The sequence below is a fragment of the Chiloscyllium plagiosum genome, chromosome 36 (genome assembly GCF_004010195.1).
Source record: "Chiloscyllium plagiosum isolate BGI_BamShark_2017 chromosome 36, ASM401019v2, whole genome shotgun sequence".
Taxonomy (NCBI): domain Eukaryota; kingdom Metazoa; phylum Chordata; class Chondrichthyes; order Orectolobiformes; family Hemiscylliidae; genus Chiloscyllium; species Chiloscyllium plagiosum.
The window spans coordinates 20,204,278-20,221,218 of NC_057745.1; the positions used below are offsets into that span (position 1 = coordinate 20,204,278).

Below are 16,941 nucleotides of genomic sequence, written 5' to 3' on the forward strand. Positions count from 1 at the left end.
TGCGTTTCTTGTTTATTTTAACCAGGTCTAAAGTGTAAACAAGTAGAAAGAAAGTTTTTTTGCTCATTTGGAATTAAGTGAGCAGCATTATGGAAGTAAATATTAAATTGTAAACCAAGATCCAAAGTTTGCTTCTGGACTTGAAACCATAGTGTTTTTATTCTGTGTATGATGTCTCAACCAGTGTGACCTACTGTGGAATGTTTGTTGGTACATTGAATATGTAGTTTGATGTTTGTGAAATTGTAGCTCTGATCTGCGATTATGCCATTTGTACTTGATGATAGAAAGGTCCTGTAACTTTTGCAGCTGTTGGCAAGATCAATGGGATCTTCAGTGATGGCTTTATTCTGGGTTTTAATGCACCAATAGTGGGATCCTGAGCCATGTGGTGATTTGTTGCTGCAAACCAGCTGGTTCTGGAATTGATTTTTTACATAAACAATTTACTACTGAACTATTAATGATGTTCCTCCTTCTTCATATAAAGGACAGTTTGTGGATCTTTAGACTTTGTGGCCAGTTTCCTTTTACTGTCTGAGAAAATAACTCTTTGGAACCTGATAGCAAAAAGTTTCATTCACTGTTTCTTGACCAATTTTATTGATTTCTTGTTAGTGTGTATTTACTTTTCTAATGTTTCCATAGGGATACATGTGAGTAAAATAGTTCAAGATGATTTTGGGTCTGACATTGCACTGTGGTGAGCCATTAATTGGTTCATGTCTTCAGGACAAAATTGAGGAGGAGCAACATGTTTCTGAGTTCTATAGTGACCACAACTGGAATTGTCTGTTGGATCTCAAGTGAGAACAGGAGTCAGTTTATCTGTGATACCCTTACAGTTGAATAGCATGTTAAAACTTGATGTTGGGCTCATATGTGAAAACAGTTACTGATTGAGGAATGTGAAGGCTCGTAATCCTTCCAGAATTGTATCCCAATATGTATCTTTACCTTTACGAAACAGGCAAAGTCAGAATTATAACAGCACAGAACTATTTAATTGTTTAAGACTCCTAATAAACCCACTAAAGTAATCTTTGATTTGGTTACAGCTGACCGTCCAGTATTTTTCCTCCTTCCTTTGTGGCTGCACAGTTTGTATTGGGTCTTATTTCTCACTATTTCCACCATGTGACCTTCTAAACAGTTGAATCTAATTTTCATGACTCTTGTTTTAGCATGTCTGTAACTTCGTTTTTCTGACCTTCCGGTCCATTCCTATTTGAACTGAGCTTTTGACAGACCACTGCAGTCTTTCCTTTCCCACCCCCCCCACACACACATATATAAACGCTGCTGCACAGTCTTCATTACCTGAGAAACTTTGGCACAGAAAGCCATATTTAAAGTTGCACCATGTATTGAATCCCACAACACAAATTACATCAATGTAACAATGTACCACTGCTCAAGTCATTTCTATCAAAGACTCTATTTTGAAATGAACATTAAAAAATTCTGTGACTTTACAGCATTTTCTGAAAATTAAATTGTAAATCTGATCGTGTTCCAGTGTCACTAATTTGTTTTTCCTATACCTTTTAAGTTTGGAAGTGCAATACAAATTCCAATGGCTGCCTGGTGTTAAATGGCTGTATGTTGGATTACTTAGAGTGGATACAAGAAATTTTCATTCCTTTAAAGTTGTAGTTACAATTTTTGAAGTTAAAGCCACAAGAGGACAGAGGGTCATAACAAAGGTCATTTCAGGAATGATGGAGACAATAACAGTGCAGCATTAACTCTCTACAGTCCTTTTACTAAGATGGTGTTATCTTAACGTAAAGATTTCCACTGTTACCACTGTTTGAACTTTTAACAAAGATGGTGTATAATAAATAATGGGTCTGTAGCAGATCTCCTGATAAGTGGTGGCTCTCAGGTTTTATGGGGATTATTTGAATGCACTACAAGTGTTCTGCATCTAAGCCCTCCTGTAGGTTATCTGGTTTCCAGAAACCATTAAAACAGCAAAAGCTGTGCTTTTGTTTTAGGTGATCCATTAACAGCAGCAGCAAAAGTAATGCTATGTAATGAGAGCACTGCATATCCAAGTTAGAGGAGAAACTTCACCATTTATTCACGCATTTATTTACTTAAGCTGATTTTTATTGGGTGTTTCACTATTGCCATTTTTAAAAACTGTGCTAATAGACCTAAAAGCAAAACCTGAGTTTTTTGATTTTTGAATCCAAGTTTCTGAGAAAGTACTTCTGTTGTTTTATAATGTACTTTACTGACTCTTAAAATTCCTGCAGTGTCTTTGATAACTTTATTTTGATTTTCTCCCCCTCCCAATGACAATTTAATGTGCTATGATGTGCTTATCCACCTCATGCCAATAACTATATCTTCTCAGCGGTACATTATTTTACTGAAAAGCTAAGTGGAGGTGCTTTGCATTATAGAGTCTGTAATTTGTCAACATAATCATTTAATCTTTTTCAGTGAAAAGAATTTGCGCAGTCATGCACCTTCAGGTTTTCCCAGCATTTGCCCTGTTTAATCCTTTTGAACCCATATGTCAAGAGAGACAGAAGGACTGTTTAATTCCAGACACTAAATCAGCAGCCCAGTGAATCCTCCTCCAGTTATTTTTCTGACTAGATTATTTGGATTATGATTGAGTGCCAGGGATGAATCTACATTTCACTTTGTGGAGCTGTTGTGATAATCATAGCCCTGTTCACTTTGAAAACAATTTGTAAGTGGAGATCTTTGTAAGGAAAGTTATGAAAATCTGAATTTCAGCGTTCATTTAGGATTAATTGTATAATAATAAATTATGAGCATGATGAATTGTATAGTGTTAATTAATAGGTATGTAACAAAAATTAAAGCACTATTCTAATCCTGTCACCTTGTCATATGTTGCGGACCTACACAGACTGCTCTTAGCTTATCTTGGTAAGAATGGTAGTGGTGGTGCTACATTTATCCATGGTGCCTCTGGCTAAGGAGGAGAAATATCAGCTTGGTTTGTGCTCCTGATTGCTATCTAGTGACCTCTGCTGGAAAGTGCTGTGGCATGGATATTCTCATGATCAAATAGTCTTATCGACATTGATTCTCAAGTCTCGCTTTGCAGAAATGCCAGGAGGCTTCTGACACTGAGAACTGTGCCCCACTGATTCTCACTGACATCAGAAGAAAAGAGAATGAAATTTGGGGTGGGGGAAGCAGAAAAGAAGCAACCTTTTTATTCAGCCAATCTTGATTTTAAAACCACGTGAGTTAAAGTTTTATAGGACAATAGTTTTAATCCACATCTCGCTGACTAAATTAGAATTCATTAAGCAAGCTTGAAATATCTTTGAGGGGATGTTTTAATATTGTGTCTTCATTTCTAGCCTGTTGTTAAACTGATTCTTTACCCATTTTGAATTTTCTAAAGGAAGTGGGGGTTTTGAATTGGGAATTGAATAGATTTACAATTGTACAAATTTGTCCATATAGAGCATGTTAAAGGTCATCAAAATGATAAATACTAGTGCTTTGCAATCTTGGATAAGAAATTCTTAGTTCATAGAGCTGTGAGGTGATGGATTGGTTGCATTTACGACAAGAGGCCTCGTATGTTAAGATGCATTGTGTAAACTACTGCTGTGTGCAGTATCTCTTTCTGAGGAAAGGCAATTCAGTGTTGACATTAGACCTTCAGTTGTCTCCATTTAATGGAACAGTGACCGGTTCTGGATGACCACTCGGGAGGCCAGCAGACATTTTAAGCCATTTGACATTATGATAAATTGTTCGTGGGGCCATCCTTTGGCATTCAACAAGTCAGGAGGGATCCCTTATAGATAAGTTGTTTTGTAGAAAGATATGTGACGTTGTAAACGTTTGGTTTTGTATTTCATACTCTTAAGAACAATGTTTTTGGTTTTAATGCAAAAAAAATGGTTGAGTATGCAGATGGACGACAGCTTAGCAACAAACATTAACAGCAGCATTTTACTTTCACTCTTGAATGAGTGTTCAAATTAATGTTCTTCACAATTGAATACACCTTCTTGAATGTGTATTATATTTGAAAATGGTGTGCAAATTTCAGAGAGATCAGGTTTGGCACAGCATTGGAAGCATGAATTTCAGAAAAATATTCCAAAACAGTGAATCAATTTTTAAATGAGTACATCATGAAAATGGCCTTACTGCCAAGAAGTAAAGCTAACTAAAACCTCAGATTTTTGGTTAAAAGAAAAGCTAGAGAGAGATGGACTGGGTCCCAGATCCTGGTCACTAGCAAAGGAGGTGGGACTGGCACTAAGTTAAGGAGTTGGATTTTTTTAACTGACAGCAGGATCTCCTCTGATGGCATACAGACCCAGCAAGCCTTGGTGGAACTTGTATGAAAGTGTGGCTTAGAAGCAGGTTGCCTTTCAATCTCCTTTACAGCCTCCTTTCTGGATAGTTTTTTTAGAGAAAGAGAGAGGAGATGGTAAAGGGTGTTTGGGTCCATCTCACTGTCTCCAGTTTCTCTCTCGCACACCCCTTTTTTTTTGCTCCCTCATACAGAATTTGCATCCCCCAAGTCTTTGTTCTCTACCATCCTTTCATTTGTGTTTTCTTCCCCTCTCTTTCTTGGTCTTTCACCCACTCTCACCCTTTTTCCCCACTCCTCACTATCTCCTTCCCTCCATCCTTTTCTCCTCTTCCCTGTCACTTTTTTTTCTTTCCCTCCCAGCCCCCTCGTGGACTGCTGCACATCTTGACTGCCTGCTTCAAGGTGCCTTCAGAGCAGAGTGTGGTTTCTGTCTGCCTATTGTCTCCATGACGTGGAGCTGCCTGTTCTCCTGCAGTAGCCTTGCAGCTCCTGCTGTGCAGGTCTTGTAACTTGCCACTCCTTTGCATCTTCATCCACAACTTCCACTTGTGTTTCCTACATTTATAACACTGGCCTGCACCAGGAGAGACATTAGCTTAGTGGTATAATCGCTGGCCAATTGATCCAAAAGACCCAGTTTAATTATCTGGGAACCTGGGTCCAAACCCTGACATGCAGATTGTGAACTTTGAGTTCAATAAGATCCCAGATTTTCTAATTCTTTATCTTGAATTAAGAGTCTAATGATGATCATGAATCCTTTGTCTGAGAAAAGACATCTAGTTCACTGTTCTCCTTACCTGGTCTGACCTACATGTGACTCCAGACCCACTGCGATATGGTTTACTATTAACTGCCCCCTGGCATTTTACAGGTGGGCAATAAATGCTGGCCTCTCCAGCAATACCCGCATGAATGAGTTTAAAAAATAATCTGTTGCCGAGAAGTGGGATCCTCTTCCTTGGGTGGTTCATCTTGATCAGTTGCTTCAACTCCAGTTCAGTGGGTTCTGAAATAGCGAACTGTTCAATTCCCCATTCACGGACTTTCTTATGCACAGCTTCTGGTGCTTGAATGATTGATTGGGTAGATAGGTTCAAGATTAGTGCACTCCCTCTGTTTTGATTTAGCTTTACACATTAATGCTGTTTTTGGATTAGTGGTGCTGGAAGAGCACAGCAGTTCAGGCAGCATCTGAGGAGCAGCAAAATCGAAGTTTCGAGCAAAAGCCCTTCATCAATCCTTACCTTCTACCTTTTAAAAATGTCCCCTGTCTTGAAATCACCCACTCTAGGGAAACGACACGTGTATTAACCTTCTCTATACCCATCATGATTTTATAGACCTCTGTAAGATCACCCCATAATCTCCTATGCTCCAGTTAAAAAAAAAAGTCCCAGCCTTTCCTTATAACTCAAACTCCATTCCAGACAACGTCCTGGTAAATCTCTTCTGAATTCTCTCCAGTGAATCCTGAATGGTGCTTTGCTGGGCAAGTTGGCATAGGAGGAAGTTGCTGTTGGACTGTCTTTCTTTCCACTTGATTTGGGGTTCTTCTAAAGGCACCATATTTAGTAATTCTCAAATGCTTTGGACTGCCTATTGTAGGTCATCCAAGTCTTAAAGACAGAGTGATGTGTCTGACTGCTACCTGGTAAGCCATGAACGTAGCCTTGGGCTTGAGATCCTGGTCCTCAAGTGTTATTCTCTTTTTAGTCATCTGGCACATTGGAGATGGTAATGAAATTTGTCACCAATGCCCTTCTACAGGAGGAGGCTCCAAAGGTACTGCAAATGGTTCATGTTTTCTTGGAGAGATGTTATGCTGTGGGAGCTAGTTGAAAGAGGACCATAATTTCTCAAGTATTTTAAATAGCTCGCTTTCCTGGTTGTCATTTGCTTTGGAGGAGTTAACAATGACCTGCAGCTCCGAGTGAGGGTATCCAAATGAATCGTCTGCATTCTAGAGCTCTGTGACCAATTCAGATGAGATAGGTTAGCTCTCAGCTAAAGGTGAGGACAGCAGAAAGTTTGACTCTTAGAGCATAAAGTAGCGCTTTGTGGCAAAATCTTTAGTTCTGGGACCGTTGGGATTTTGTCTCTGATGTTTTTACTTCCTTATTGCCCATATCTAGACTGTTGTAAATGCCATGAAGTCTGAAATCATCTATCTTGTCGAGAAATTATTCTTTTTTTGCATTACATTTGTAGATTAAACATATATAACCTATAGATTTTCAAAAAAAATCATTCCTAACTTACACTGATTCATTCTTAATTACTATTGATAGCACAACAAAGCTTCTATGCAAGGAGTTGCTTGACAATATATGAAAATATATAGTAACCAGATAAAAGATCTTTTCTAAGTTCTGCTTTTCTAATTTTAGATCCTCGCAGAAAATATCATATGCGTTTGCTGGCATACAATTATATGGGTGAAGGCTACCAGGCAGATCAGACAGTAAGCACCCCAGGATGTGTGTGTAAGTGTTTTGATTTTTATTCTCCATTAGAATTGTATCGAGTATCACTAACAGTGAGTTAGTGAACTTCATCTCCACCCCCAAATAGCTAATCCAGATAGCTAAATGTTAAATGAAAATTCTTTTCATTTGTGCTGTTTGCAAACAAAGACCTCTGGTCAAAACTAAAACAGTCAGTTATTTATTTTAGAGTCACCAGCTCCCATCAATCACTTGAGATTTAGAGGAATCTGGAACCATGATTTTGTATTATTATAATTAAGAGTTTAATTTTGGCTGAGCCAAAAGTGAAAGATAACTTTTGTTTATGAAGGAAAATAGGTTAGACTTCCAGTTCTCAAGCTGTTGAGAAGTATAACTTGTCACAAAATTCCAAATTCAAGTTGTCAGCAACAAAACCGTATACTGAGGGCACAGTAATTCAGTAAATTGTAAATTCTTTGTCACTTAAGATCTTTTTTTTTGCTTGTGCTTTTTGTATGTCTTCAAGTTACAAGACTGCTGCTACCATTTAGGCTGGCAAAATCTTCACAATTTTCCTAAAACGTATTTACTTTCTCAAAAGCAAGTGCTAGCATGAATAAAATATTTATTTTGCTGTAGCATTGAATAACAAACCCCTGTTGTTCAACATCTTTGCTTCAGTATGTCTGGTGGGGGGAGAAAAGCTGAATTTTTGACCAAAGTTTATGTATTGTTCCAATTCCGATAACATTAATAATTTGAAGACTTTTCTCGGTGAATTCTTTTTGGTCATTTTGAGGGGTTTGCAATCATGTCCCTTGAGCACCGTATTTGCTTGCAGCTGTTCTCCATAGAAACATGTAGGCTTTTTTCAAATTGATAAATACTTGTGGAAAATGCACTTTTTCCTGGCAAGTGAAAGTTTTTTCCTTTGAATGAAAAATCAAACTTCATTTCTGATTCAGTTAAATATTGCAAGTACTTAAATATGGTTTTTAAAGCCCAAAATGATGAATAAGCAATATTTTTATTTGATAGCTGTCCGGGATCGCATGGTGCCTCCTCCACCTCCACCTCATCATCTGTTTGCAAAAGCCAACAGTTCATCATCCATTTTCTTACAATGGGGAAAGCCGGCTTTTACTACTGCAGCAATGATCAACTATACTCTCCGTTGCAATCCTGTGGGACTGCAGAATGCTTCCCTTGTTATGTACCTTCAGACGTAAGTGGCAACCACTGCAAAACTAACATTACAAGATGATTTAGCTCAGTAACAGTTTAAAGTTTGGAGTTAATTGTACAGTAGAATGACAGCATATTCCCATGTAGCAGTGTGTCTTTAAAATCAAAAAGTTCCGCCGTAAATTTTCACCAGATCAGGCAGCATCTGAGGAGAGAAATAATGTTTCAGATCAATTACCTGATTGAACTTACTCAGACTCTGTTCTGCTGGAAAGTCACTGACCTAAAATATCAACTGTTTCTGTTTTGTAAGATTTCCAGCATCTGCTGTATTTAACTTTTGAAGCAATGTATTAGAGTTCTTTCACAGACACATCTGAGCTCTGCTGATATGATCGACTAAAAGCAATATAATTTTAAGAGAATTGTCAATTATTGTACACCACATTTTGCATCAAAGCCTTGCATTTAATTCAGACCCCTCTCTCACTGCCTTCTAAACCGAGTGTGTTTGCAATTCTTAATATAAACTACTTGGAGTTGAAATGGAATTGTTCAAGAAAGTTGTTTAGATTTATACTGATATATATTAAATGACTGCCTTTAGGCTTTGCAAGCATGTTCAATTGTTATGCCTTGCATTTGTCTATGTCTGCCCAAGGGGATTCGAGATAGTGCTGTCCGGTGTCAATCTCCAATTGTCCAATCTAATCTCACAGTAAACAAGAATGTCAAATAACAAATTCTAGTCTCCATAGTACTACTTGTTGTCTCGCAGTTTGAAGGAGAAGATTGGGTCCCTCTGGCAGATAATTGTTTACACTACATAAGTATGGAAGTTTCAACCAGCCAGTATCAATGGAGCTTTTAATTAAATAGAACTTCTGAAGTCCAGCACCATAAACCTTCAGTTCTGATTCTTTTTTTAAGATATGGTTCTAAACCAGCTTTTGTTTAATAATTCTGAACTTAATTTTTTATTACAAATGAGAAGCTCACATTGTTAGCACTTTGTGACTGCTGTGTTGACTCTCCAAAGGAAGAGAGCAATCAACTTTTCCTCATACCTTTCTTCTATTCTCTCTGAAGCAGTGAAGAGGGGGTCTTTTCATTGTGCTATGGTACTATTGCAATATTGCCAATGCTACCAGCATGAAATGTCTTCTGAATGATTCAGATCCTGAAAGATTACTTTGCAGTTGTCAAACACTGTTAAAACTGACAAAAGTATACATGAAAGCAAAAATTGTATTTCCCTCTTTCAAGTCATCAAATTGACACCCCCAGCTGTTTATAGAGGGTGCCAATGTTGTCAAAAATTTTGTTCCTTTTTGTAGTCTGCATAAATGAAAGCTAACATCTTATTCTCATGTTCTTGATACACTGAAGGAGACCATTGTTTTTTTTAAAATCTTTTTAATATGAGCCTCAAATTCTGGATTGGCTTAGTGGAACTTGGGAGATATAGCAGCAGCCACAAACTGACCATAACTAGCAATTTCAAGTTTAAACCTGAAATCCTGTTTATTTGGTAGTCCTGAATAGATCTTTGTGCTTTAATGCAACATCACCCTGTCAAGCTTCTTCCACATTGGAATAGGATAATTTGTCATAAGTGAACCCAATCCTCTGTAACTATGGGTTACTTAATGTCAATCGTTTAGATAAATATTGTTCTGATCCAAGGATAGAATTACAGTATTCCAAATTGCTTTATATTTAATTCCTTTGGAGAGAATTTTAACTTCCAATCTTAACCCCTAAATCCTTTTTTTTTAATCTGCAAGAACAATGAGGTGTCAAACTTTACCATCAACCATTTTGAATGTCATGTGAATGAATTGTGCCTTATTTTGGTTCATGTTGAATTGATGAATGATATTTGTCCACAGTTTGTTAGATATCTCCACAACATTAGAAGTTTACAATAAATTCAAAATGCTTATGGGCTGATTTTAAGCTTGATTTGTCAAGAATTGGTTGGCATTTATAAATACGGTCAGAAAAGCCATCTAAAAATTGACGTTTCTCTATTCCAATATATTTAGAGCTGCATTTTATTTTAATTCAAATAGGTCAGAAACGCACCTGCTTGTTCACGGCTTACAACCATTCACCAAGTATGAGTTTGCTGTACGTCTTCATGCAGACCAACTCTCCAGCCCCTGGAGCCCTGTGGTTTATCAGCTTACATTGCCAGAAGGTAAAGACAGTGTCAAGCTCCTTAGTCTTCCAGAACTTGAAATAACCCAATAGTACTCCACTTAAAGCAAATTGTTGCATTGCTTTTGGCAATACATAGTGTACTACAGCATTTTGATAAGTAAGTAATTGCTTGGTAGTACAGAACTTAAACATTGTTGAAAGGAGACATTAAGTCAAAGCTCAGGCAGGTATGTTGCTTGGTTAGGATGTTGCATTAGGAATGTAGCAGAGATTAGTAGTCACCATCACCCCTTTCCCAATGAGAGAAATGCAGCAAATGTATAAATTTTGTTTTGCCTAAATAAAACCGGCTCCTATGTATTAATATAATGTTGTTTCTAGCATGCACGAAAGTCTACTGCCTTGTCTGAGGCCCAAGGCACATGATGACCTAATCAATCAGCACCCTCTTGATCTGCTGTATGAATTGGCATCTCTTTTCCAAGTCTTGTTTCTTCCATCCATATTTTGATCAGTGCTGTATGAAAAGGTTTCATTTTTGTCTCTATTTAGCAATGTTTTTCAGATTTGAGAAATGAACAAAGTATTAATTTATCATAGATACAGGAGAATATCAGGAAATTTACTGAAAATAGCAAACTTGTCACAATTTTTCAGATTCATAGACTATAACCCCATCCAAAGGAAATATTTAGCCAACTAGTCTTCACAATTTGTGAAGTTTATTGAAGGTCTTAAGCTGTCACTCTGATAGCTGCAATTAATACTAAAATTGTTTTTAAAAAAAAAAATTAGCAACCTGCCTAACTCTGTTCCCAAAAATTCTAGTTCTTGCACAAAATCTATCTGTATTGTGACCATTATTTCAAGGATTCTATAAGAAGTTCCTCAGAATTTAAAACCAGTTCATTAGAAGTATGTATAAACTTAAGTTTATAATATGAACTATTTCTGCCACAGCTCCAGTCAATCCACCTTCTAGTGTAAAAGTCACATTAATAGAAGAAGGAACTGCTCTTATATCGTGGAAACCCCCAGAAGATACCAACACTGCTATCACCCGTTATACCATCCTTTATGCTTCCAGAAAGGCCTGGATTGCAGGCGAGTGGCAAATGCTTCATAGGGAAGGTGAGCTTTATCTAGCATGCATACATTTATTTTGCCTATATTCATCTAACTCTGGAAACTACTGAATCATCAGTTCCATTAACTTTAATAATTAGAACTACCTGTCTGAGAATTATTTAATAAAATATAGCTAATATGGCACTAAGAGGACGATCTTGCTAACTGAACCTGTGCTTTTTTGAGAGCTTCCATTCCAAGTTGACAGTGATGGTGACACAAAGGTACCTACTGATGAGGAAGGCCTCTAGCCATAAACTAGTTTATCCATAAGGCCCTAAAACTGTGCCTTGTTGGGCTCCTAGTACCTTTCTGGATGGACTTGTATTCCAAAATGTTGGCCTCCATGATCCAACGCATTTTCTGATCACTGAAGAAAAGCTTCCTAATATTAGACTTAAATTTTTCTTCTAGTTTGACTGTCCCCTGTCCTATTTTTTCAATAAGTTGAAACCCAGATGGAGAAATCAAACTTATTGACTAAAAGAAAACTGGAGGAATGTTAGGACAGTGACCTTGGACAGGATATAGTGTACGCTCAGTGGAATGCAAAATGGCTCAGTGCCAGAGACCATAATATTCTTGATCAATGACCTGGACTTGAATGCAGGACTAAAATAACTAAATTATGTTAATTATTGCATTAGTGTCTGCCCAAGTCAGATAATCTTCGATCTCTACTAAGACAAGAAAGTGAGGACTGCAGATGCTGGAGATCAGAGTTAAAAAGTGTGGCGCTGGTCTGACCTGCAGTGCTTTTCCAGAGCCACACTTGTCTCTTCTAAGAGGGCTATTGAGTTCAGTTACAGAAAACAAATAACATTCTCCAGGACTGTTGATTAGATACATTTCCTTGGTCAGGATGGTGCAGCACATTGGTATCAGATGTAGAAATGTGCAAATTGATACTTTTTGAAACTGAAATTAAAATAAGTGATCTGTTAATTTTGAATCTCCATATGTCATCTGCTGTGCTGTATGCTGATTCTGCGCTCACAAATTGTTGATCCATTATTGTCATTTTTGTTTTTAGGAACAATTACTATGGCTTTGCTGGAGAACCTCCTTCCAGGAAATGTCTATCTCATTCAGATATCTGCATCTAATGAAGTAGGAGAAGGACCCTTTTCAAACGCTGTAGAGCTAGCAATCCCTGTGAAGGAAACTATATACTTTAGCCAGGGGCCTAAGTGGTCTGACTCTCGCAGTAGTGGAGATGCCAAAGGTCAGTTAACAGTTTGCCAATAGGCAGGTGTGTAACGAATGTAATGGCTTAGGCCTTTCTTTCAAGATATCTCTAAAGGTCGACTCATTGGGCATACTTGTCAGTGAAATGCTGTTAGAATGGCTACAAAGAATCTAAATCGAACAATCTATATTAGAGGTTGGACTTCATATTATCTCACTGGAAATAGCAATTATGCTTGAACTTATTGCATGTGTAATAGCTTCAACTTTAAAGTTTTGTGAGAAGATTTGTAGCTTGGAGGAAAAATCACAGAAGCGCTTCACAGGAGGCTTCCAGGCACTGAAGATGTCACCTAGACAGGGGACGAAACGTCTGCAACACACATTCCCAGCTCAGCGAACAGAACCACAACAGCTTCAACTTTAATTTTGTGCTGTCTGTGCAGAAGTAAATCTCCACCTTTTAACATCATTGGGGGAGGGAAATAAAGCAGCCTTGAAATAATCTGAAGGCTGTCTGACTGGGACATAGTGTTGGTAAGAGCTAGAGGGAAACTCTTTGTCGCAAAACCTCAATGTTTCAATTCTGTGCCTCCAGTCATCTTGCTATATACCTGTACAGAAATCTATCTTGTTTAACTCTGTCCAAGAATTAGTTATTATTTCTGTCTAGATATCCTACATGCTGTTGGTGACAGCAGAAATCTTTTCTAAAAATGATTATTTCAATATGCAAAATGCTCTTTTCATAAAGGTCTGACATTTAATTGTCTTGTATTTGAGGCTTCTGTTCTAATATTGATGCTGATATACTCAATATAACTGTATGGTGGTAACAATGAGATCTTGTCACATCTGCATGAATGTTTTATTTTTACCACTGAAATCAGTAGTTGAAATGAGATAAAATGACCACTACAACTGATGACATTTGAGGCACTTTTTAAATTGTTGTAATGTCTATTATCATTTTTTTTACTCAAGTTAAGTCTGATGTATTTTACCACCTGGACCAAAAGTCAATGACTGGAATTATCGTTGGAGTTTGCATAGCCCTAACTTGTATCATCATTTGCGTACTTATCCTCCTTTATCGAAGCAAAGCCAGGTATTGTTTGAAAGCATGCTGTTTTAGGACCGTATATCAAGTATTATCATTAAAAAGCAATGATTATATTAGATTTATTGTAAAAGTATTTAATCTAATTGTGTAGGAAACCATATTGTTCAGTTAAATTTTGGCCTTGTACCACACATCATCAAATCCTGCAATTCCTTTCATTAACCATACAGCATGATGCTGTTAAGATATAATTTGTACACTAATTTAATTTTAGTAGTTTGTAGTTGGATCACCAATCAAGCAAATACAAACTAACACTGCAATACATTGTTGGTGCACTTAATATTAATAATCCAAGTTGCACATAGGACTGGTCATCTACTAGTATATTAGAATTTTTCCTCTTCTACAATATCCTTAACTTAACTCATCTATTTTTCATTTGAATCAAGGATTATGTAAACCTATTATGGTCAGAATTGAATACTTGTCAATAGATGTCATTATTAAATATTACATTTGAGAAGTTACATTTTCATGGAAAACTTTATTTGCCCAGGAAATCTTCTGCAATCAAGGCTGAGCAACAAGGAAATGTACAGATGGCACATGTTACAAGACCACTGGTTAATGGTACCCATCTTATTAAGAGTCAGATTGAGCAGCAAACTGTGGAAACCTTAATGCCAATGATGCCTGAAAATGTCTTTCTGGATACCAAGGTAATAAACATTATATTTACGTTAATTTCTAGTTTCCCTAATTCTTGCTTTTGGTTGGGAAATGCCTTTTGCGAGCAGCTTACTCTTGAGCTGAATGAGGAAGCCCTTTAGTGCGTGTTCCTTAGGATTGAAACTGTGAGAAATCACGTGTTTCATTTCCTAAATTGTGACTGTGGTCACCCAGGGGTCTCACCCTTTCTTTCTGACCTGAGATCCATTCCTCACCCATCACTGCCATTTATAACTCTGTCATCTGATATTGTTAAGTGGATTGTTAACCCTTGTGTCAATCTATAGCTGTTTCCTCAGTCATCAGAACTTTTTTAAAAAAAGTCTCTGAAATGGAAATTGTAGAATTCCAGTCAGGGATACTTTAGGGTTTTGATATTTTCAGGACTACCTTTTGGTATTCAGGGACTCCTTTGCATTGCTGTGAACTCATTGGGTGATGCAAAATCATAGTAAACCATACCTTATGTATTTATGTTGAGAAGATGGGCACTGATTTAAATAGAGGCAGAATTTGAAGAATCTATCAATAGCCTCAATTATTACCACTACACACCAATGAAAGTATTCACTTCTGGCACCCTATCATATTTCAGTTGGGAGTATGGTGTTGGAAAAGGGCAGCAGGTAAGGCAGCATCCAAAGAGCAGGAGAATTGACGTTTCGGGCAAAAGCCCTTCATGAGGAATGAGGCTTGTGGGCCAGGGAGTTGAGAGATAGAGAGTTGGGGGTTAGGTAGCTGAGAATGCAATGGGTCGATTGGAGGTGTGGGAGAAGGTGATAAATCGGAGATGGCCTGAAGAAGGTTTAATATCCAAAATGTTGACTTCTCCACCTCCTGATGCTGCCTGGCTTGCTGTGTTCATCCAGTTTCCTGTTTGTCTACTTTCCCTTTATATGGTGTTGTTTATAATCTGTAACTTAAGTCCATGGAAATACTTTCAAAGTGTAATTATTTCTACTTGTAATATAGGTTAACTTAATTCAGCCTGCACTGGAGATTGGACCTGGAACTTTCCTGGTTTGCTGTTTATGCCAGTTTCAGATCAGAAGAGGCTAGAATGAGCTCTCCTCATCTCTAATATTTTTTAAGCCTGCCTTAGGGTAGCAGCAAGTGGACATTTTAGCAAGGACAGATCAGAAGGCTGGGAGGCAAATTATATGTAAGGAGTGGAAGTGACTTGCAGAACACAACTATAGGGAAGGAAACAGGCACATTAAATTTGGGAGATGGGAAGCAAGTTAAGAGCAAATATCTGAATTACAACCCTTACTAAATTCTCACCCTTGAAAATGTGTTTATTTTTTGTTTCATCATGTGTTTTTCACTTCTATAATGGTGGAATATTTTGTTATTTATTCTTCTGGTCCAATTGTGGTATTTTCTCTATACACCAGAAAATGAATGTAAATATTGGGATAGGGCAGAAATTAAAATCAAGGAAACCTTTATCAGAATATCATCATGCTATTAAAAACCATCAGAAGTTCAGTCAGCACTAATTTCATGTTCTTCCCATCTTGTGGCTGAAACTGAGTTTTATTATTGGTCAGATGGGTTGGAAGAGCTATCCTTTCTGGAACTTGGATCCACAGAAGTAAGTGTAACTCAAGACACTGCTTCTCTATAATAGCTATGATTGAGCAAAAAGTATATCATCTGAATGTATTCTATTACATCCACAGGGTGGATCTGATATGATTATTCGCAGCTCTACATGTGTGAACAAAAAGGTGAAAAAATGGTCGTTTTTTGGGTCAACAAAGAAATCTGTGAAGGTGCACAAACAGAAGCAGGTGAAGTTTGAAACCAAACTCTCTTGAAGTGACTAGCTTCCTTTTTAAAAGCTTCAATTAGGTAGACACAACAGGGAAAGGAATTGAAGGCCATGTTTATTGGGGGTAGAGATGCATGCAGAATGTTAGCACCGGTTGGCCTGAATGGTGTGTTTCTCCATTGTACATCTTGTCTCGTAACTTGTGGTATGGAAAACACATTCTTCTTAAATGGAAATTACTCCTCTTTACATTTCAGCTGGTGGTTCTTGCAGAACAAACAATTGGGTTTACTGGTGCTATCTGAAACACTCTGAACTTAATGAGCTTGACAATTTACCATCATATGAAAATCAATCTGAGTTCAGTAGATTTGGCTGTGAATCAAATGCTTCACCTGGTTTAGCAAATATCCTGTATTTGTATACTCTGGAGGTGATTATTCTCAATCACCAAATGAAGTATCTGTTGAAAAAGTTATAAATAGTCCAATAATGGCTGCCTGCAGTTGAAGGTGAATCAGTCATCTTGGTGCAATACACAATTCTTACCATCTAATTGTTTTAAGTTTGGGAGAAGATTTGTAGCTCGGGTGCTCGTTGTTGTGGTTCTGTTCGCCGAGCTGGAAATTTTTGTTGCAAACGTTTCGTCCCCTGTCTAGGTGACATCCTCAGTGCTTGGGAGCCTCCTGTGAAGCACTTCTGTGGTGTTTCCTCTGGCATTTATAGTGGCCTGTCCCTGCCGCTTCTGGTTGTCAGTTTCAGCTGTCCGCTGTAGTGGCCGGTATATTGGGTCCAGGTCGATGTGTTTGTTGATGGAGTTTGTGGATGTGTGCCATGCCTCTAGGAATTCCCTGGCTGTTCTCTGTTTGGCTTGCCCTATGATAGTAGTGTTGTCCCATTCGAATTCATGTTGCTTGTC

The 16,941-nt window shown here is 37.7% G+C and overlaps 1 protein-coding gene across 2 annotated transcripts in view; it reads left to right on the plus strand.

Moving 5' to 3' along the window:
• The window catches only part of LOC122541029 (protogenin-like), a 118,810-nt gene that overhangs the window by 95,003 nt on the left and 6,866 nt on the right, over window positions 1-16,941 (plus strand). For both annotated transcript variants that reach the window (XM_043677488.1, XM_043677489.1), the window contains exons 12-19: window positions 6,724-6,819; window positions 7,822-8,008; window positions 10,044-10,171; window positions 11,095-11,265; window positions 12,296-12,487; window positions 13,435-13,558; window positions 14,073-14,235; window positions 15,931-16,041. In XM_043677488.1, coding sequence (XP_043533423.1) covers window positions 6,724-6,819; window positions 7,822-8,008; window positions 10,044-10,171; window positions 11,095-11,265; window positions 12,296-12,487; window positions 13,435-13,558; window positions 14,073-14,235; window positions 15,931-16,041 — 1,172 coding nt within the window. The remainder of the gene's footprint in view (window positions 1-6,723; window positions 6,820-7,821; window positions 8,009-10,043; window positions 10,172-11,094; window positions 11,266-12,295; window positions 12,488-13,434; window positions 13,559-14,072; window positions 14,236-15,930; window positions 16,042-16,941) is intronic.